Genomic DNA, 18,621 nt, shown 5'->3' on the forward strand with positions numbered 1-18,621 from the left:
AATGTATCGATTTTGTAGTACGAAGATATTGTTCTGCTTAAATTTTAGCTCGAATTTTAGTAATTATGAATCTCTTAAAACAAGAACTTAACTTTTAATCGAATTATGTATTTGAAAAATATGTAATTAAAGTACCCAAAGATTTACGTCGTCCAAAAAGCAAAATTCAGTAGTTTTTAAACGTACAAGTACAAAACAAACTACAACATATGCTCAAAATGTCCACCACCATTTTCGATGCACACACACCTTCGAATCCAATTTTTGAGCACTCGCTGGAAAACACCTCAAGAAAAGGAAATAGTGGTACGCAAAAAACACTCCGATACGGTCGAATCCAGATACAAACTGAATTGCGTGTTGGTGGTTGCTGGACACCTTAGTACCTCGTGTTAATAAACCGTTGCGCCGTTGTCACATTGCTCGATATGATTTTTATCGAATTTTAAATTTATTACAACGCTAAATTATTTTTCAGAATTATGCATAAAAAAGTTAAAAAAGTGTCGAGTCGATTGAAAAAAATATATAAAATTCATTCATTTTTCTGCGTTACGATTTTTTAAATTTCTGAAATCATCCCTTAACTTCTAGTCTCCCTAACTCTGTTAATTTTAACAGTACAAGAAAAGCCAACAGACCATTTGTATGTAGAATGTTATGCTCTACAACTTTTTTAAGAAACTATTGTTCTAACTCTTACCCTTTTGAGTTATCTTGAAAATCCCCTTTATTTTATCTTTTTTCATCCCTGGCCGGGGGTTGTAAAAAATTGCTACCACATATTGTTATTATATACCTCAAACTAACTTGTATCTACAATTCAGACAAGTTGATCAAAATTGCGATTTAAAAGCCCATATAGGACTATATTGGTTGTACTGATTTCTATACAGGATTTTTCCAGGTAAATAAAGTTCTAAATGTCTAAAAATTGTTATTTTTAATTTGACCAACGTTTCTGTACGAAAAGTAATTACTTAATCGAGGCTGCCTCGAATTCATGAAAAATGAATAAGTACAGCCTACTTGTTTTTATATTAAGTTGATACCAACCGTACTTATTTTGTACATACATTTTGAATATTTATGACTTCATTTAGCCAACGTCTAATTTATTTTTTTTTTGTCGGAGTGAGATGTTTCTTTTTTAAAGTATAAGTAATGTCGGGTGTCATCCGAGTTATTACAGGCTTTCCTTTATAATTTTGTGCGGTATATTTTTTTCTGTTTAAATGACAAATGAAAAAAGTCTGCTTTACTTTATTTTTTACATAAATTTCTTTTAATATTAGACAAATGTACTGATAGGATCGCGGTGATATGGATGATATAAAATAAATTGAAAGGCATTCTTTGCGTATTTTTAAGCAAACCAGGATTGTGAACTTTTATTTTATGATGATATCAACTCTACAATGCAGAACAATATAACTCCTGTATTCCGTATTAGACTATTATAAGAATGCAATATTTACGGAGATAGCACTCCCTTCTGGTTTGCTAAAAGATAAAAAAAGAAGAGCTTTTGAGACAAATGACCTTCACAGTAGACAATAGGTCGACTTATCGTCAGTAAAAATTTGGAATTTTTTTATCAATTAACTAAAAAATAGGATTAGGAAACTAACTGAAATTTTAGCTCACAGTAGAGTAATAGTGAGGCTATATATGGTCCAAATTTCAATTTTTTTTTGTCCCTATACTATAGTAGGATCATATTCGATGCAAAGTAATAAATCATTGCTGCCAAGGGAACCAATGAAGTACGCTTTTAAGGGTTTTACAAATTGAATAATTTCTTTATACATTATGAAGGGACGAGGGGATCAGTTCAGGTCTGGCACCCTTGTTCCTACAAAAATTCCTTTATTCTCATAAACTATTTATTTTAAATGGAATTTATTATAAATCCAATTTGTTTCCTAAATTCCACATATGTACTACATTTTACCTCTGTACGCGCCACTATTGTTTACTTGTTTTTTGGAAGCGCTCTCTAATTGACGGCAAAGCTCGCCAGGTTAGTATTTGACGTATAACCGACCAGTTTGTACACTCGATGCACCTGGGCGACTACAGCTACTACCAGAACACAGTGCGTATGCAGCGGTATTTCAGATTTTACATTGAATTTCATTTTAAATTTGAAATGATTTATCTTACGCCTCCTAAAAATGATGACACGATTTTCCTTTGATAAAAGACCGACAACTTTTTGCTCTACTTTGCATCGAATACGATCCTACTATACGTTTTCTTAATACGGGTTTCCGAACTTAGGGGTCCATTTCATTTATTTCGATGATTGTTAATTTAACCTAATTTTCATATACAGGGTGTCCCAGAATAAGTGGGCAATCTCTCGGATTTATACAGGGGACGTTAATATAACATGACAAGTTCCTATAAAAATTTTCTTTTATAATTTTATAAGAAACATTACTTTTGAATTTATATTTTGTTATTAGCTCTCGTGTTTTTTTCTTTATTTCATACTAATTGAAATAAATTAAAAAAAATTTTTCAGAACTGTTTGACTTCATCTGATCTAAAATAAATTGTTATATTGAGAAATCAAAAATGTTATCCACCTGCACTATAAATCACCTGTTAAACAATTTCAACTACTGACAAGAAATCGTACTAGGTAATCGATAAAATGTTTGTGCCGGCTATAATTAAGGATGCCGTTCTCACAAAGGAGTGTTTTAAACAAAAATACAAAAGATTATAAACATTTAATAGCCGAACTATTTAGGGTTTATCGAATAACATACTGTCGTCTTTCATCATTTTCCCTTGGCGTCTCGAACACTCTGCCCCCACGTTGGGCGCCACGTCGTCTTTCACCATCACTATTACGGGTATTACCTCTAATGTGGGAAGAACCAGTATTTTTACCGAGCTTGCGGTGCTGGGACTCTCATCTGGCAAATTTATTTCTCCTCCTACGGCTTCTGACTTCAAAGATGAATCATGTGTGCCGCTTTCCTCGCCCAAGTTCTAAGTTAAACTCGATCCTATGTTTATTTTTTAAATAAAAAAAAATTAAAATCGTTAATATGTTAAAAGCACCTGTGAGCGTATAAAAAGCAGTTTTTCTGTCCGTATTCGTTTTCTTAATTGACTTATTTTATTCAGGCTCTGAAGACCAAAAAAAAAATCGACTGGGGGTTTTCTCAACGTTCCTTTTGTTTATTATATTTGGCACAATACTAGCACATAAAAGTTGTGAAAGGGAAAGTAAAAGAATTAATAGCCTGCCATTAGCGTTTAAGGTTTAAGGGTAGCACAAAAGACATTTTTTAAAGTCGCAAAGGAGGACTAAAGGATTTCCTTTTGGTGTTTTTAATCCGAACCACGTGAAAAGAGTAGCGAAGCCTTCGTACAGAGCCGGCTCGGCCTTCGGCCCACACTAGAATTAATACAAGGCCATAGGTTTCTAGACACCCTGCGAATATTTCAAGATCGTCCGCTTCTAGACACAACAAAGCCCTATCTCTATTTACAAGATACTGAGGTGTTTTTTTTCTTTTTTTTCAGGGGCGAATGGAGGCACCATGCTGGGGGCCTTCGCCGGCCTTGGGGCCATCCTGTTGGTGTTCCTGCTCTACATCAAGAACAAGGGGTGGTGGTGGAGCCCTGTCCGCGGCATGAGCTGCTGCGACGAGGCCTGTCCTCCAGTGTCGTCGCGACCAGTCCCGACACCTTCAGTGCCTAATTGTAGCTCTATAACGCCGGGCTCGCCGAAAACCAAACTGGGTAAGTCGACTTTTGTAAGGATTTCTTTGGTATTTTCGAGAAAATGTAATTTAGCTCAGTATATGACGGTTTTTAGGTCCTAATTCTTGACACATGCACCGATTGGCGTGAAACTTTAACAGTAAGTAGAAAATTGCTCAAGAAACAAAAGTTACATAGTGACGATATGTGATTTCACCCTGGGGGTGAATGCCACCCCTTCTCGGGGGTGGCAATGAAGGCACCAATTTTAATCGCAAATATCAATAGAGGGATGAATTCTAAGCAAAAAATGCTTTATAGCGTTTTTTCCAAAAAATAATATTTTCCGAGTTATTTTCCATTGAAAATGTTGATTTTTCATTTAAAAAGTGCATATTTTTCAACCATTTTTGATAAATAACTCGAAAACCTTGCGTTTTATCGAAAAACCCATATATACATAGACCAGGAAAACTAGAGGTATGTGGGTATAATGCACATAAGTGCCTGATTTTTTGTGAGAAGGTAGAAAAAGTGGAATATAACAACATATCTTTACCCGTACAAAATCAAAAAATACCATTTTTGTTTATAAGCCATAGAAACTGTGATTTTAGTGAAATTTCACGTTTTTAGCTTATAACTTTTGTCCGGACGGTTTTACTGCAAAAAAGTAAAAATTCTTTTTTGTTTGTCTTTTCAAGACGAACAAAACGAACCCACGTACGAAAAAAAATATTGATCCAGTCAAAAATTATTAATAAAAAACATTAATTTTTTGCAATTTAAATAAACATTAATAAAAAGCTTATTAACAACAATGATGTGTATTGCTTATCTCCAACTATTCATTTTTACTGACGAATAATCTGTGCGAAAGCTGGAAACCGTAAGTTGAATATTTTGCGAGTTATGGCCTAATAAACAAATTAACTAATAATCATTCCCCACGTGTTTGAGGGTCACTCGTATTCGCGCTAAATTTTTTATTGGTATATTTCACTATAAGCTGTCTCATTGTTATTTTTCAAAAAAATTCAATTTTGCGACCTAGGGAATTTATTTTGTAAATTTGCTTAGTTGCAAAATGAAATATTTACTATATTTTAATACTTATGCGCGATTTGATTACATACATCGATAGAGCTTTGAGACCTTCATTTAAAAAAAAAATCGTCAAGATTCGTTAATAAACAAAGGACCTACGGGCAGTCAAAGTTGACGGTCTATTGTTTAAACATTTAGATGAGTATCGAAAAAAAATATATATGGCCGTGAGCGGAAGACGCAGCACTGTCTTTCAATAAAATATCAAGTTTACGGGGGCATGCTAAGTAACTTTAAATAATTGTTTAAAATCGGCCAAGCACTCGAAATTCCAACTATGCTCTTGACCTACGAAACTTACCTGCTATCACTCTTTGATTTAGCTAGTCGACAGAGCAAGTGGCAACTATGCTTTGCACCGACATTACTTAAATATTCGCGGATATTGTTAATGTCAATGTCGAAAATACTACAAATAATCTTTTTAAGCAATGGTTTTCGTATAATATATAGTGTTTATACATGATATATATTTACAATATGTTAATAATGGTAGTCCACATGCTAAGAAAAAAAAAATTACTTGAAAGATGAATAATTGACAGGGTTTTATTAATTGTTTGTGGTAATTTGTACGGCGCTTACTAATTTATTTGGTATTGCGTATAAATCTAATAAGTCTGTATTTGTATAAAATTTTAATTTATGTAAAGTCTCATTGTAAATACTGTATATATTTTTAATAAAATAAGATTTATCTTACATCACGTTAATTAATAATAATTGTTATAATTGTTATATATGTATTCAACATTATTTATCCTTTAAACATTACTTTCTCGATTCCATTGTAACTTATATTGCAACTAGAATCTCAAAAACTAGATAGCGCGTGATTAAACATAATACTTTTTGATTTTCATTTTTTCTAATTACATAGACTGTTAGTCACTTAAATATTCGCGGATATTGTTAATGTCAATGTCGAAAATACAACAAATAATCTTTTTAAGCAATGGTTTTCGTATAATATATAGTGTTTATACATGATATATATTTTTTAAGTTTTTATAACAATTAATAATTGCAATTGTTCATTAAAAATAACTGTTGATATCAACAGGTAATTGCATTATCATTTTCATCAAATTCTTAATATAAATAATCTCATAATAAGTAGCAAAGAAATATGCATATTTTATTAATGCGCTTTTGACGGTTGTATTTATCAAAATTTGTTATTTTAAGCGGCATAAATAGATTCCTCTCGCCGCGTAGTACTAAATTAAAAAAAAAAGAGTAATTTATCATAAAAAGTTATCGAGAAAAGCGATGTCACAGTTGCGCTGTTGATTTTGAAGACGCGCGAACAGTTTTTTTCGGTAGTGAAGATGCGTCTCGATCGCTTCCCCCACTCCGCCGCCGCGCGCGAGCTATTGGAATTTCGATTGCTTGGCCGATTTTAAACAATTATTTAAAGTTACTTAGCATGCCCCCGTAAACTTGATATTTTATTGAAAGACAGTGCTGCGTCTTCCGCTCACGGCCATATATTTTTTTTTCGATACTCATCTAAATGTTTAAACAATAGACCGTCAACTTTGACTGCCCGTAGGTCCTTTGTTTATTAACGAATCTTGACGATTTTTTTTTTAAATAAAGGTCTTTGAAAGCTCTATCGATGTATGTAATCAAATCGCGCATAAGTATTAAAATATAGTAAATATTTCATTTTGCAACTAAGCAAATTTACAAAATAAATTCCCTAGGTCGCAAAATTGAATTTTTTTGAAAAATAACAATGGGATCCGATAGCTTATAGTGAAATATACCATTAGCGCGAATACGGGTGACCCTCAAACATGTGGGGATTGATTATTAGTTAATTTGTTTATTAGGCCATAACTCGCAAAATATTCAACTTACGGTTTCCAGCATTCGCACAGATTATTCCTCAGTAAAAATGAATAGTTGGAGATAAGCAATACACATCATTGTTGTTAATAAGCTTTTTATTAATGTTTATTTAAATTGCAAAAAAGTAATGTTTGTTAATAATAATTTTTGACTGAATCAATATTTTTTTCGTACGTGGGTTCGTTTTGTTCGTCTTGAAAAGACAAACAAAAAAGAATTTTACTTTTTTGCAGTAAAATCGTCCGGACAAAAGTTATAAGCTAAAAACGTGAAATTTCACTAAAATCACAGTTTCTATGGCTTATAAACAAAAATGGCATTTTTTGATTTTGTATGGGTAAAGATATGTTGTTTATACCACTTTTTCTACCTTCTCACAAAAAATCAGGCACTTATGAGCATTATGCCCGAAATGGTCATTTTCAGGCTAAATTATACAGCAAAAATAAAGCTTTTGAAATAACGTATCAATTCATTTTTTGTTGATTACCGTAGATGTAATAATAACCGAGTTATCACTCTCTAAAGGTGATTGTTTATTTTTCGGAAAGTAAAATCGAACCTTTTACCGTAAAATAATGGCGAAAGAACTAATTTTTCGGAGAAAATGAATATAACCTTATTTAAAGTGCTTGGAAAGACCTTGAAAATGCTTTTTGAAAAAATTTCGTAGCTCAAAAACTCGCGGAGTTATGATGAAAACAAAATGGTCATCTCATTTCTTCGGAGAAAAAATCAACAACAAAATCTATGGCTGAACCATAAAAATAGAAACTAAGCGTAATCTATGTACAGTTGACTTTATTTAAGTACTAATAATAGGCTCTGCAAGTTTGACGTGTTTAGAATGACTAAATTGAAAAAAGTTTGAAATAATGAAAACAAAATTTTTTTAATTTTTAAAAAAAATTCCTTTTTTTCGAAATAACTCAAAAACTAAACACGATACGTGAAAAATGCAAGAGTTCAAAATTAAAGGTATTTTTTTATAATATTTTTGCTCTCTTCAATTTTTCTGTAGAGCAAAAATTAACTGAGATATTACGTTTTTTAGTTTGCATTTTCGTGTAAGGACCACCTTCTTTGAGCCCTTAAAACCTAAAGATCTCGAAAACGAAGAGTTCAAGACCCTTCAACTATAAAGGTTGATTTGTAGCTCTTGCAGTTATCTGCAAATTGCTTTTAGGAGCGATGAAAAATATTAAAAATTAAAGTTATCGTGAAAAAACGAATTGTATTATTCGGTGAAAATTGTCGGATCGTGTAAATGGCTTAATTTCCGATAGTTTCCGAGGCGTAATACATGCACAAACACGTTGAGTGTTTTGAAAACGGGTAAAAATTCATAATATGTCCAAAAAAGTATCGGTTTAAAACAAGATCATCTCATTAAAATAAACTTTATACATAAAAAATGTACCACTTCTTGAATTTTTTTACATAATAATATTGTTTTTTAAGAAAATTGTTTACTGGTACCATTGTGAAAAATTATTTCGCGAAAAAATGCGAAAAAATTTTTTTTTATACAAAATTAATAGTTTATAACAAATTAATAATTGATTATTGCAAAATGGATCGTGCAGTTATTATTTTCATGCGCTACCACAGATTAAAAAAAAAACGTTAAAATTGGTCCACAATTGCCGGAGATATCGTAAAATTTTCGGGCAGTTAAGATTTGAAATCTCGAAACGTTTCTGTTTTATTTCCCCCACCACACTCCAGGACGTTTTTTAAAGGGTTAAAAATTACTATAAAATGCATTTTTTTCGATATCTTTAACCGTTATTATGAAGTTTAAGGGTTGACTGATTTATTCCCGAAATTTCAAGTCTTAATGTTTATAAATAAACAAGTTATGAATTTAAAAAAACACGCTATCTCGGCTAAAAATGGTCCTAGAACATTTTTTTTTTAAATTCGTGAAAAATTACCAGGATTACGGATATCAAAACGGCTTTAAAAAATATTCATTAATCGCAAAAGTATTAACGAAAAACCTTATAAACATATTACACTATTTGTTTATACGCCGTTTTGAGGAGGTTAGCCTATGAAATTACAATTTCCAATTACATATCTTATTATTATATCGATTTAACTGAATTGGAAGAAAATTTCGAAATAATGACGGCTTAAACGGGTACATTTATAAACTTTTTAATTAATTCCAAGCTTAAAGCCTTTAGGGATTCAAAAAGTGTTTGTATTCCTGTCTTATTCCCCTTACTGTGCGCAAAAAACTGTAAATTGTGACAAGGGATTTGGATAAAAATAAAATTGAGGGAGATTCCGATCTTGCTACATTATTTTCTCGTGGTATCAGATTTCGGCTATACAGGGTGATTCGTAAATTAACCGACACAGGACAGGTCCACGTATGATTATTTATTTCCCAGAAGACTTTAGTTTCTTCCAATATACGACTTATGGATAGGTAACTGACATAATAATTTTCAAAATATATCAATTCGAGGAAAATAATCACATAGTAAATTTAATATAGCATTAAATATTTGATATTTAAAAAGAACTAACTTCTTTCGAGCGAGATTTTTCCCTCACCGATGCGATTTAATCAACGGAAATCCTCTCGGGAACATCTGTAAAATGATTTCGGATTAGAGCTCCAGCCTTTTTATGGGCCCATCAACGTGGAACTAAGTGGGCTATAAAATTGTCTCGGTAACGCAAGTACAATTTGTGGGACGATTAAATGCTTTTGGCATTATTTTTAGGACGCTATTAATCGGTCTTGCGAGTTTATGATGAAGCTGTAATCATGTAATTATATTTGTGTCACAAAAAACAACATTTTGGTAAAATATAATTCATAACTGCGTTATTAGGGAGGTATATCGGGGTCTGAGGGAAGTGAGGATCGCAGGGGGGGTCCTATGCTTTTCTTATGGGACTAAAGCCCGCTGCTAATTTGAAGAAGTTAAATTCTTTTGAAATTATTTGCTATAAACATTATCTATATAGCAAAGAATCTACTCATATGCACATAGCATACATATTGACTAATTAACAACATACAAATATAATATTTAACTAGTTTTAAATTATATTTAATGAACGCATAAAGACTATGTAGATGTGGCAACAGCGCTCATAATTGACTAGCAGTTGTACACACTGCGAACTTACAGACCTCAGACATCGGAGATATTGCGCGTCAAATTCGGGTAAAGATGCGTACGCGTTCAAAAATGTATTGTGTGTAAACTATGTACAATATAATTATTATATATAGCAAATATCGTATTAACCTCGCGAAGATTTGTATCCTTTATTTAAAATCCGTAAATCATGTGAACTGGTAAAACAACGACAATTATGTTAATTTAGTTCTAAAGAAATGAAATGACACTCGCGCCCATCTCTAGTCCAAGTCGAAGATGTTGGATGTAATTTTGAAGGTTCTGTGATAGAAATTCAATTATTACTCACTGTTCGTTTTTTTAATCTCTTAGTAATGTTACAAAAGTTTTGCAACTATAACTAATTTTTTAGATATAAAGTTTGCTGAGAAATATTTATGTTCCTTTGTTATTCCGTACAAATGCTTTTATCTCAAGTATTACTAATTATATTAATCAAGTAAAGAAAACTTTATGTAACCCTAAATATTGCTGGGTAATGATTACGATGTTTTTATAAACCATTAAATATATTAAAAGGATTTATCAACTGTATTTTTTATTCCAATAAATATATCACAGCTTCCTAGCCTTTTTGAATTAATCTAGTTTTTTAAAAACATTACAAAAATCATCTGTTGTGGATAATTTATTGTTGATAATAATGTACATGAGATTTAGGAAAAATGTATAAGTTTGAAATCAATTTCGTTTTTATCAAGTCTTTCAAATGTATTCCCTCCTCGCTGTCAGCTGATTGCGACGTTGCCACATTAATCCTCAAGTCAGACAGAAATGCAATTATTGGTTTCTGTTTCTAATGAATACAGAGGTACTATGTTCAAAACTTACATTATTTTTACATCAAAAATAAGATAATACTATCTATGGAAAAGTTTTGTTTCACAATTTTTACATTTTTTTCTCAGTTACAACTTTCGACAACAATATCTCAAAATCTAGATTTAAAAAAAATTTCAAAAAAATATGACGCACAGAGGAAGCACTGGGTAATACGTTATATAAATTTCAAGTACATCTGTGCATTTGTGTAAACCCGATATACCTCCTTAAACGATTCTGGATTGCCTATTTAATTAAATTAATCAAATTTATATGTCAGCAACCTATAGCTATGATGTCTTGTCGTGGGCGTACCTATTTTTGCTTATATAAACAGTTAGGACGTTTGTTTCTTCAAGTTTAAGGTAAATAATAATAAATTAAAAATAAAATAAGTACCTTCTTAAGGATAAAAAGTGAGGAAACAAAACAACAACGGAAAAATTACTGTTTTGTTTACATTTTTCGTTCCCAGTTACGTAGTTTTCTTCTATTACTTAGCTTTCAAAACACGTTGGAATGAAAACAAATACCAATTAACTTTCTTGTTATAAAACAAATCTACGAATTCCAGTGAACTGCCGAAATAGGCTGTGCCAGATAAATGCAGAGGCATCTGGCAAATCACTCGTGATTGGCTGCCGTTTGCCTATTGTTTTATAAAATACGTCTGTCATGTCAAAGCCATATTATAATATTTAATAATTTAATAATTCATTATTGATAAATTAACTCGCATTTAAAAATGTGTATACGGTGGCATAAAAGTATGGAAACCCCAAAAAATCTCGCGAGGGATGCATTTTCCGGAAAAACCAAATATACGGGAAAATTAGGATTTTGTGACCACTGACCACTGACCACGTGGTCATTATGGGGTGAAGACGATTTTTTTTTAAATGGGAACCCCCCTTTTTGACCACGGAAATGGAAAGAGCGAAAAATTTTACGTTCAGATACGACCTTGACCATTTAAAAATTTCAAAATGGCGGCGAAATCAAGATGGCGGACGAAATTTTTGAAAGTTTACTGATTGTCACCAAAATTTGTATACGGAGGTTTTCGAGGTCGCTGATCACGAATCTGATCTAAAAAATCAAGATGGCGGATCCAATATGGCAGACGAATTTTTCGAAAATCAACCAATTTGCACCAAACGTTGTATACGGGAGTTTTTGGGGTCGCTGATCACGAATCCAAGGTCAAATTCAAGATGGCGGACGAATTTTTTGAAAATCGGTCGATTTGCATCAAAGATGGTATACGGTCGTTTTTGGGGTTGCTAATCACGAATGTGGAGTCAGTGACTCCCAAAACCCCCTTATATCAAATTTGGTCCCCATTGATTAAATTTAAAAAACCCCATCCATCATCTTGGATCCGCCATTTTGAATCCGCCAAAAATATCGTAAATATTTAGCGAAATTAATACATTTTTGAATGAAGCTCCAGATACCAAATATTTTTGGTTTATTTGGAGCACGCCGTCGCCGTCGTGAAGAACTTCGTAAATTAACATTGGATGATATTGAAATATCAGAAAACTTTTTATTGAATTTTGAAGACTAAAACCAACGTTCGTCGTAGTTTTTGTATAGTTAGAAGTTACATGAATTATTACTAGACTAGGCGGTGTCTGTTTTGGTTTGGGTGAATCGTATATCCACGGAGATTTGTGGCGTTTTGGCTTTCAAATATCACTAGAAATAAAAAAATTCTATGCGCATAAAAAAACCGTGGGCTTAACTTTTGGCGGCACAATATATTAAAAAAATTCGAAAAATGTCATATTTTTCTTCCTATTTAATTATGTACCTTTTCAAGACTTGATTTTAGGCGAAAATGGAAGAGGAAATAAATGTTTGTAATTAAATTTTTTACAAAATATGACTAATTGGAAGCAGAGAGCGCGGCCGCTTCGGCCTGCTCGAAATTGAATCGGCGAGAAAACGCGCTTAAAAATTTTTAATATCTCAGCTTCTAGAGGTCCGATTTTGATGTTTTTTTTTTAAATCGATGTCTCGCGATTAAAAAAAAAACAGTTAGCGTATTTTCAAACGTCTATCGTTAATAACTATTGGTCTTTCAACAGTCCGATAATTATTTATCTTTAAACTTCCTTTAACTATCAAATAATATATGCTTTCTAAATTTGTCAATACAGCTTTCTATTATCTTGAGCAGAATGCATAGTATATAGCATTTTATTTTTAACACTATAGTGTTAAAAAGCGTTTTTGACACGTAGGTAACATTATAAAAGTCAATTTTTAGTTCACTTATGAATCTTACAAAAAGTATTTTCCGCACAGATTAATGATTTCGTGGTTGTATAACCGTTCTACCCCACCTGCACGTAATTTTCCTCGCTAATTCCAATACTACCAACTGCTGTACTGCCGTACAAGTAAAGCTATAAGCTGCACAAACATCCATTAATTTTCCACAAGCGCGAAATAATTAGCATGTCCAATTATAATGCATAAAAGTGCACATAAACGATCGCATTGTGATTAAAATTTACACCGAATCGCACACAATGAACTTACCGGAAAGTTCGCCGATGCAGCTTGTTGCGGTGCTGTTCTACTGCTAATTAGCAAACTGCGACAAAAAGTCGCCGCAGTTGCTGTAGACTTGCAAGCTAAATAAATTTACAACGCAACGAAATAGGTAGGAAGGAAGAATAATAATAAATTCAGAAAGAGTAATTGTTGCATGGCATTTATTCGCGCTGCAGCTCTCCGTTTTTTTTTAACTGATTTTGTACTTGGGACTCGTAGAAAGGGCAATTAATATGCATGAAAGACTTCCGCTGCAGTCTGCTGTCGAATACAGGGTGTTAATAATCCTTAATATATCGTATTTGTTGATAAAATTATAATTTATCTTTAAAATTGAATCGGTGATCCACGTTTAAAAATTATAGAGGTCGCTATTAACAAATCAGTCACAAGGAAACACAATTGAAATAAACCACCCACACAAGACATTATCTTCAATCGTTGTTGTCATTAATACGCCAATCTTACCTTGGATGGCAAAATATCGACCGAATGACCTGACCTTGTCAGAACAATCAATATCACATGTTAGAAACACCGAACTTTCTTACAATAATAGGCTTGAGGTCTGTGTCTCCCTCGGCTTTACATTTTATCGTCCTTTATTGTACCTTTGATTTTACTTTACATTTAGTAAGTACAGTCATTGAAATTGAAAAATCTGCTGTTACCTCCCAATTCTTTGAAACTGCATGGATTTGCACGAAAATTTAGAATAAGGCTCATTTTAGATTCAAGTTCAAAAGTGACATAAGCCCGATTGATGCTTTTTGTTTTTAGGGGTAAAAACTACCCCTAAGTGAAAAAAATTGAAAAAATTAAGTTTTAAGCATTTTATCGAAAAAATCTTGTTCAAGCACAAAGATTAAATAATGTTCTATATTCTCGAACATGTTTTATTATATATTTGACCTTTTCGACCCTTTATTTAACACTTAAAAACTACCCCTATGCAAAAAAATATAAAATAATACTTTTTAAAGATTTGGAATGATTAAATCGTGCAATTATTTAAAATAAAAGTTACCTCATAGCTAATAAAATAATTTTTCCCTATCAACCCCTAAAAACCACTCCTGTATTGACAAAAATGATAAAAAATTACTTTTTAAAAGCTTGGAATGTTTTAACGGTGCAATTATTTAAAATAAAAATTCCGTCATTGCCTATGAAAGAATTTGTATCTCATAACACTTTTCAACCCTTATAAATCACCCCTGTGCTAAAAAAATGATACAAAATTACGTTTTAAATCTTGGAATGCTATAATTGTGCAATAATTTAAAATAAAAATTCCCTTATGTTTATGAAAGAATATTTTACTTTTGCCAATATTAATGTAAAATATTTTTATTATAATCGATTTTTAAATATAATCAATCATAAAAATTGCTACGCTGCATATCACACTAAATTTTTTTACTTATTTTATTTGTATAATATAAGATATAATATATAAAAATGAGAAAGCCTATTTTGCTCCGAAAAAATGTCTGGTTTCTTTACCATAACTCGGTTAATTTTGAAGCTATAGTATCCTACAAAAAAGCATTTTAAAGATAATTTCAAGAGCTGTAAGATCGTTTACATATAAAACCTTTTAAGTCCTTCGTTTTTTAAAGTGAAAGGATCAAAGGGCTCGAGACAGGTCGTTTTTTCACTGAAATGAATACTTCAAGCTACAATTTTGTTGTATATCATTTTTTACGTATCTTTCATAGTTTCAGTTATTATATAAATAAGAAAAAAAATACGAATTCTAAACCGGTCTAACTTCAGGATCGTATAAAAAACACTAAAATAAAACTAATTGTAAAGGGGCTACGTTTAGTTTTAATTCTGATTGAATTGGTACAGCGTTTACTGCTCATTTTTCCTTAAAAAATATGAGCAACCCATCTGTTTTTGACGATAACTCCTTCAATGTTGCTCTAATTATCTTTTATAAGTACTCATTTTGAAGGTCTTTTTGAGTACTACAAAAAACTCCAGGAGCGTTATACACGTAAAATCAATCCTTTTTCCGTCATTTGACGTTGAATACATCGATTCGAGTATTCCCTCCAAAACAAGTCCCCTTCCACTAACCATATTTCGCTTTGTATAGGACGTACAACACTTTTTAAAAAACAATTTTCTTTGTTTATTTATAAGCTACATTTTTGTTCAATACACTTTTTTTAATAAAATGCGTAGTTTTTGAGTTATTCGCGAAAAATACTTTGAAAAAGTGTTTTCTTTTTCACTCAAAAGTACAAGGTCATGCTAAATACTGATACTAAAAAGGATTCGTTAAAAGTCTGCGGAGATATTTTGCGGATTTTATGCACATAGTTCTTAATATCCGAACTTCTCTGTAATATTTTCATTTATGAACCAGCAAGAAACGTTTATTAGAAAATCCACCATGCCTCGAAAGCAAAAGAGAAAGCACCAAAGCGGACTTTTTCGTGGAATTTAATGTTCAATTTGTAAACGGTTAAAGTAAATATCTTGGTAAGGGCATTGTGGGAATTCCTCGATAACTCTCTTGGCATTCTTTCCATGTCATCACTTAATTTCGAGGAAAATTTTGTCTTGCCCACGGTCGATAAATTCCAAAGGGGATTTTATTAGCAGCGTTTCGCTTTGTTTCTTTCGGCAAGGCAATATCGTCGCTTGTTTTAAAAAAGAGGGAGAGTAAATCTTCTTGATGGTACAAAATCAATTATACGCACAGCTTATACATAGTTTTGTTAATTTATGAACAAAACATTTCTTGAAATAGTTCTAAATATGGTGTTCGTGTTTATACAGGGGTTCCACCTAAGAGGGATTCTTTTGAAACTTTGTAACTGTAAAATTTATAAAAAATGGTTTTAATAAAAGTTGTCTGAAATCATGTAAATGAAATATTTTTAGCTTTACAGATGATGATTTTTTTTTAATCGGGTCATGTTCACCGATAAGGCTACTTTTCATAAAAATGGTTTCGTTAATAGTCATAATTGCCATTATTATGACACAGTAAATCCTCACCAATTCCGGACAACTCATAGCCAACAATGGTCTTTGAACGCGTGGGGAGCAATTTTGGGAACCCATGTCATTGCAACATTCTTTTTTGACCAACATCTAACTGGAGCAGTTTATTTAAATTTTTTAATAAACACTGTAGAAAATTGTTAGGCAACATTCCTTTAGCTACACTTCGAAGAAACTTTTCCCAACAGATGGATTGGGCGCGGGGGACCAGTGAGTTGGCCTTCAAAGTGTCCAGATATGAAAATTGCGACTTCTTTTTATGGGGATTTATAAAAAAACAAAGTTTACGTTACACCCCAACTACCGCGAAAGATATGTGGCAGCGCATTACAGTAGCATTTCAAGAAATTACGCCAGACATGCTGACCAATGTTGAACAGTCTTTTAAAAACCGAATTCGTTTGTGTATTAATCAAAATAGAGGACACTTCCAGCAATTGATGTAAATCAGTATTATTCTCCTTGTTGTGTTCCGAGTTTCAGCTTGTTTCGTTTTGAGTTTTGTTTTAGTTATTATTAGTGGTTTACTTTTGTTTGTCAAACCACTTTTTAAACATGCCAGTAAATATTGACTCTGTCAGTCCCAGAGCTGTTACATAGCTACTTTTTCGGACTTTAGAAAATAAGAACCTGATTTTTCTGGAAAACTCTCGAAAGAGCATTCAATTTTGCATTCACCCATGATACTTAATATGGGTCATTCCATTTGAAAAAAAAAAGTATTTCAACTCGTAAGCTTATTAAATGTAGGTCTCAGTATTTCCGAGTCTGAATAACGTACACGCAGATGACAAGATAGAGTAATATATACCAAAACGCACTGTGAAAACTGCAGGTTTCTAACTCTTACAGTTTAGACGCTATCTAGCCTCATTTAGAGAGCTGAAATCGTGATTTTTTTCAAAAAACAACTGATTATCTCGAAGACGGTAAGTTTTAAACGCAATGTACATTTAATAAACTCTACCTAATATCAACCAAGGAATTCAAAAATGCAATAATATACAGGATGTTCCAATTTAAAATAACAAAGTTATGTAGTGCCCATGCGAAATGGAACATTTTGTAAAGCTAAAAATATTTTCTTTACATGGAAATTTTACAGTTACAGAGTTACAGAAGAATCCCTTTTATGTGGAACAGCCTGTATGTAAGGAATAAATTTGTTAATCATAAAATTAATAAACATTAGATAAAAATCTAGTGCATTGGTGTTTACATTTTACAATCTTTATTTTGTCATAAAATCCACATATCGTCTGCTAAATCGTAGCATTCGTGCTAAGCCGACTTGATCCACTTGATTATGATCCAATTAACAGTTCGTAAACCGGCTAAAATGACTAGAAATCAAATAATGGGGTTGCCTATATTTCACTTTATAAAATGTTGAAAATATACCAGTTTTATTCCAATACTCGTATCTTTTTAAAACCAATGGCAAAAAATTAGATGAATTTGTATAGCGTTGGGCAAGGACAAAAAGTAACGAATCAAAAATAAGATGAAGTAACTAAATATTTGATTAATAAATAATTAATCATTGAAAAATTTTTTTACAGAATTTCTCTAAATTAATTTTTACTTTGTCGTCTTCTAACAAATATACTCAAAGGCTTCGTTCATGTTTTGTTCATCACTTCCGTATGTAATAAGAACGGTTAAGCCAATTTTCACGAGCAAACAATTATGACGAAAGTTTGGTTTAATACAACCAAGTCAGTTCCGAGTTGGTAGTTTAATAATAAATATACGAAGGTATGGTCTTGTATCATTATCTCGCATCATACCCTTTCACAAAACTACATATGCTTTATCATACTTTCAAGCTTCTGTATACAGGGTGGTCGAATGCCTTTACACGTGCTTTGAGGTCATAGAATCACATACACAAAAGAAATTTATCACTTTACTTTTCCAGGACCCTTAAAGAAAACCAAATTAAAAATTAACCTATAAACAAATAATGTAATATCAAGAAATTTCTAACATATTCCAAGAAAAGAAACTATACTGCTTTGTACTGTAACTTTAAAAACACAGTGTGGCGATTTCTAGGTTTTTCTTAGTAATTTCACCTCATATTATGGGAATTGCAACGGGAAAGTTTGTAAACGATGTGTACACCTTTGTTTTTTAACCCAACAAGATATTATTTGCCCAAGAAAAGTAAATGGTCTTTCATAATAAACTAGTGGAAAAAATTAAGGGATCAAAAAAAAATCTAGATTTTCGGCGATTTTTCAAATGGCTGTATCTTTGATAAAAATGGTCGTATTGGAGTAAAAAAAGCAATTTGAAGCTTGAAGTTTCTAATTCTTGGATCTTGCAAAAAAATTTTTTCAAGTAACAC

At 31.9% G+C, this 18,621-nt stretch overlaps 1 protein-coding gene across 2 annotated transcripts in view; it reads left to right on the forward strand.

Annotated features, from left to right (window-relative positions):
• LOC108917282 (synaptotagmin-16) overlaps positions 1-18,621 on the forward strand; it is a 64,298-nt gene that overhangs the window by 34,862 nt on the left and 10,815 nt on the right. For both annotated transcript variants that reach the window (XM_018723790.1, XM_018723791.1), the window contains exon 2: positions 3,547-3,765. In XM_018723790.1, the coding sequence (XP_018579306.1) occupies positions 3,547-3,765 (219 nt within the window). The remainder of the gene's footprint in view (positions 1-3,546; positions 3,766-18,621) is intronic.

This window comes from Anoplophora glabripennis, unplaced genomic scaffold (genome assembly GCF_000390285.2).
Source record: "Anoplophora glabripennis isolate ALB-LARVAE unplaced genomic scaffold, Agla_2.0 scaffold22, whole genome shotgun sequence".
In the NCBI taxonomy this organism is placed as follows: domain Eukaryota; kingdom Metazoa; phylum Arthropoda; class Insecta; order Coleoptera; family Cerambycidae; genus Anoplophora; species Anoplophora glabripennis.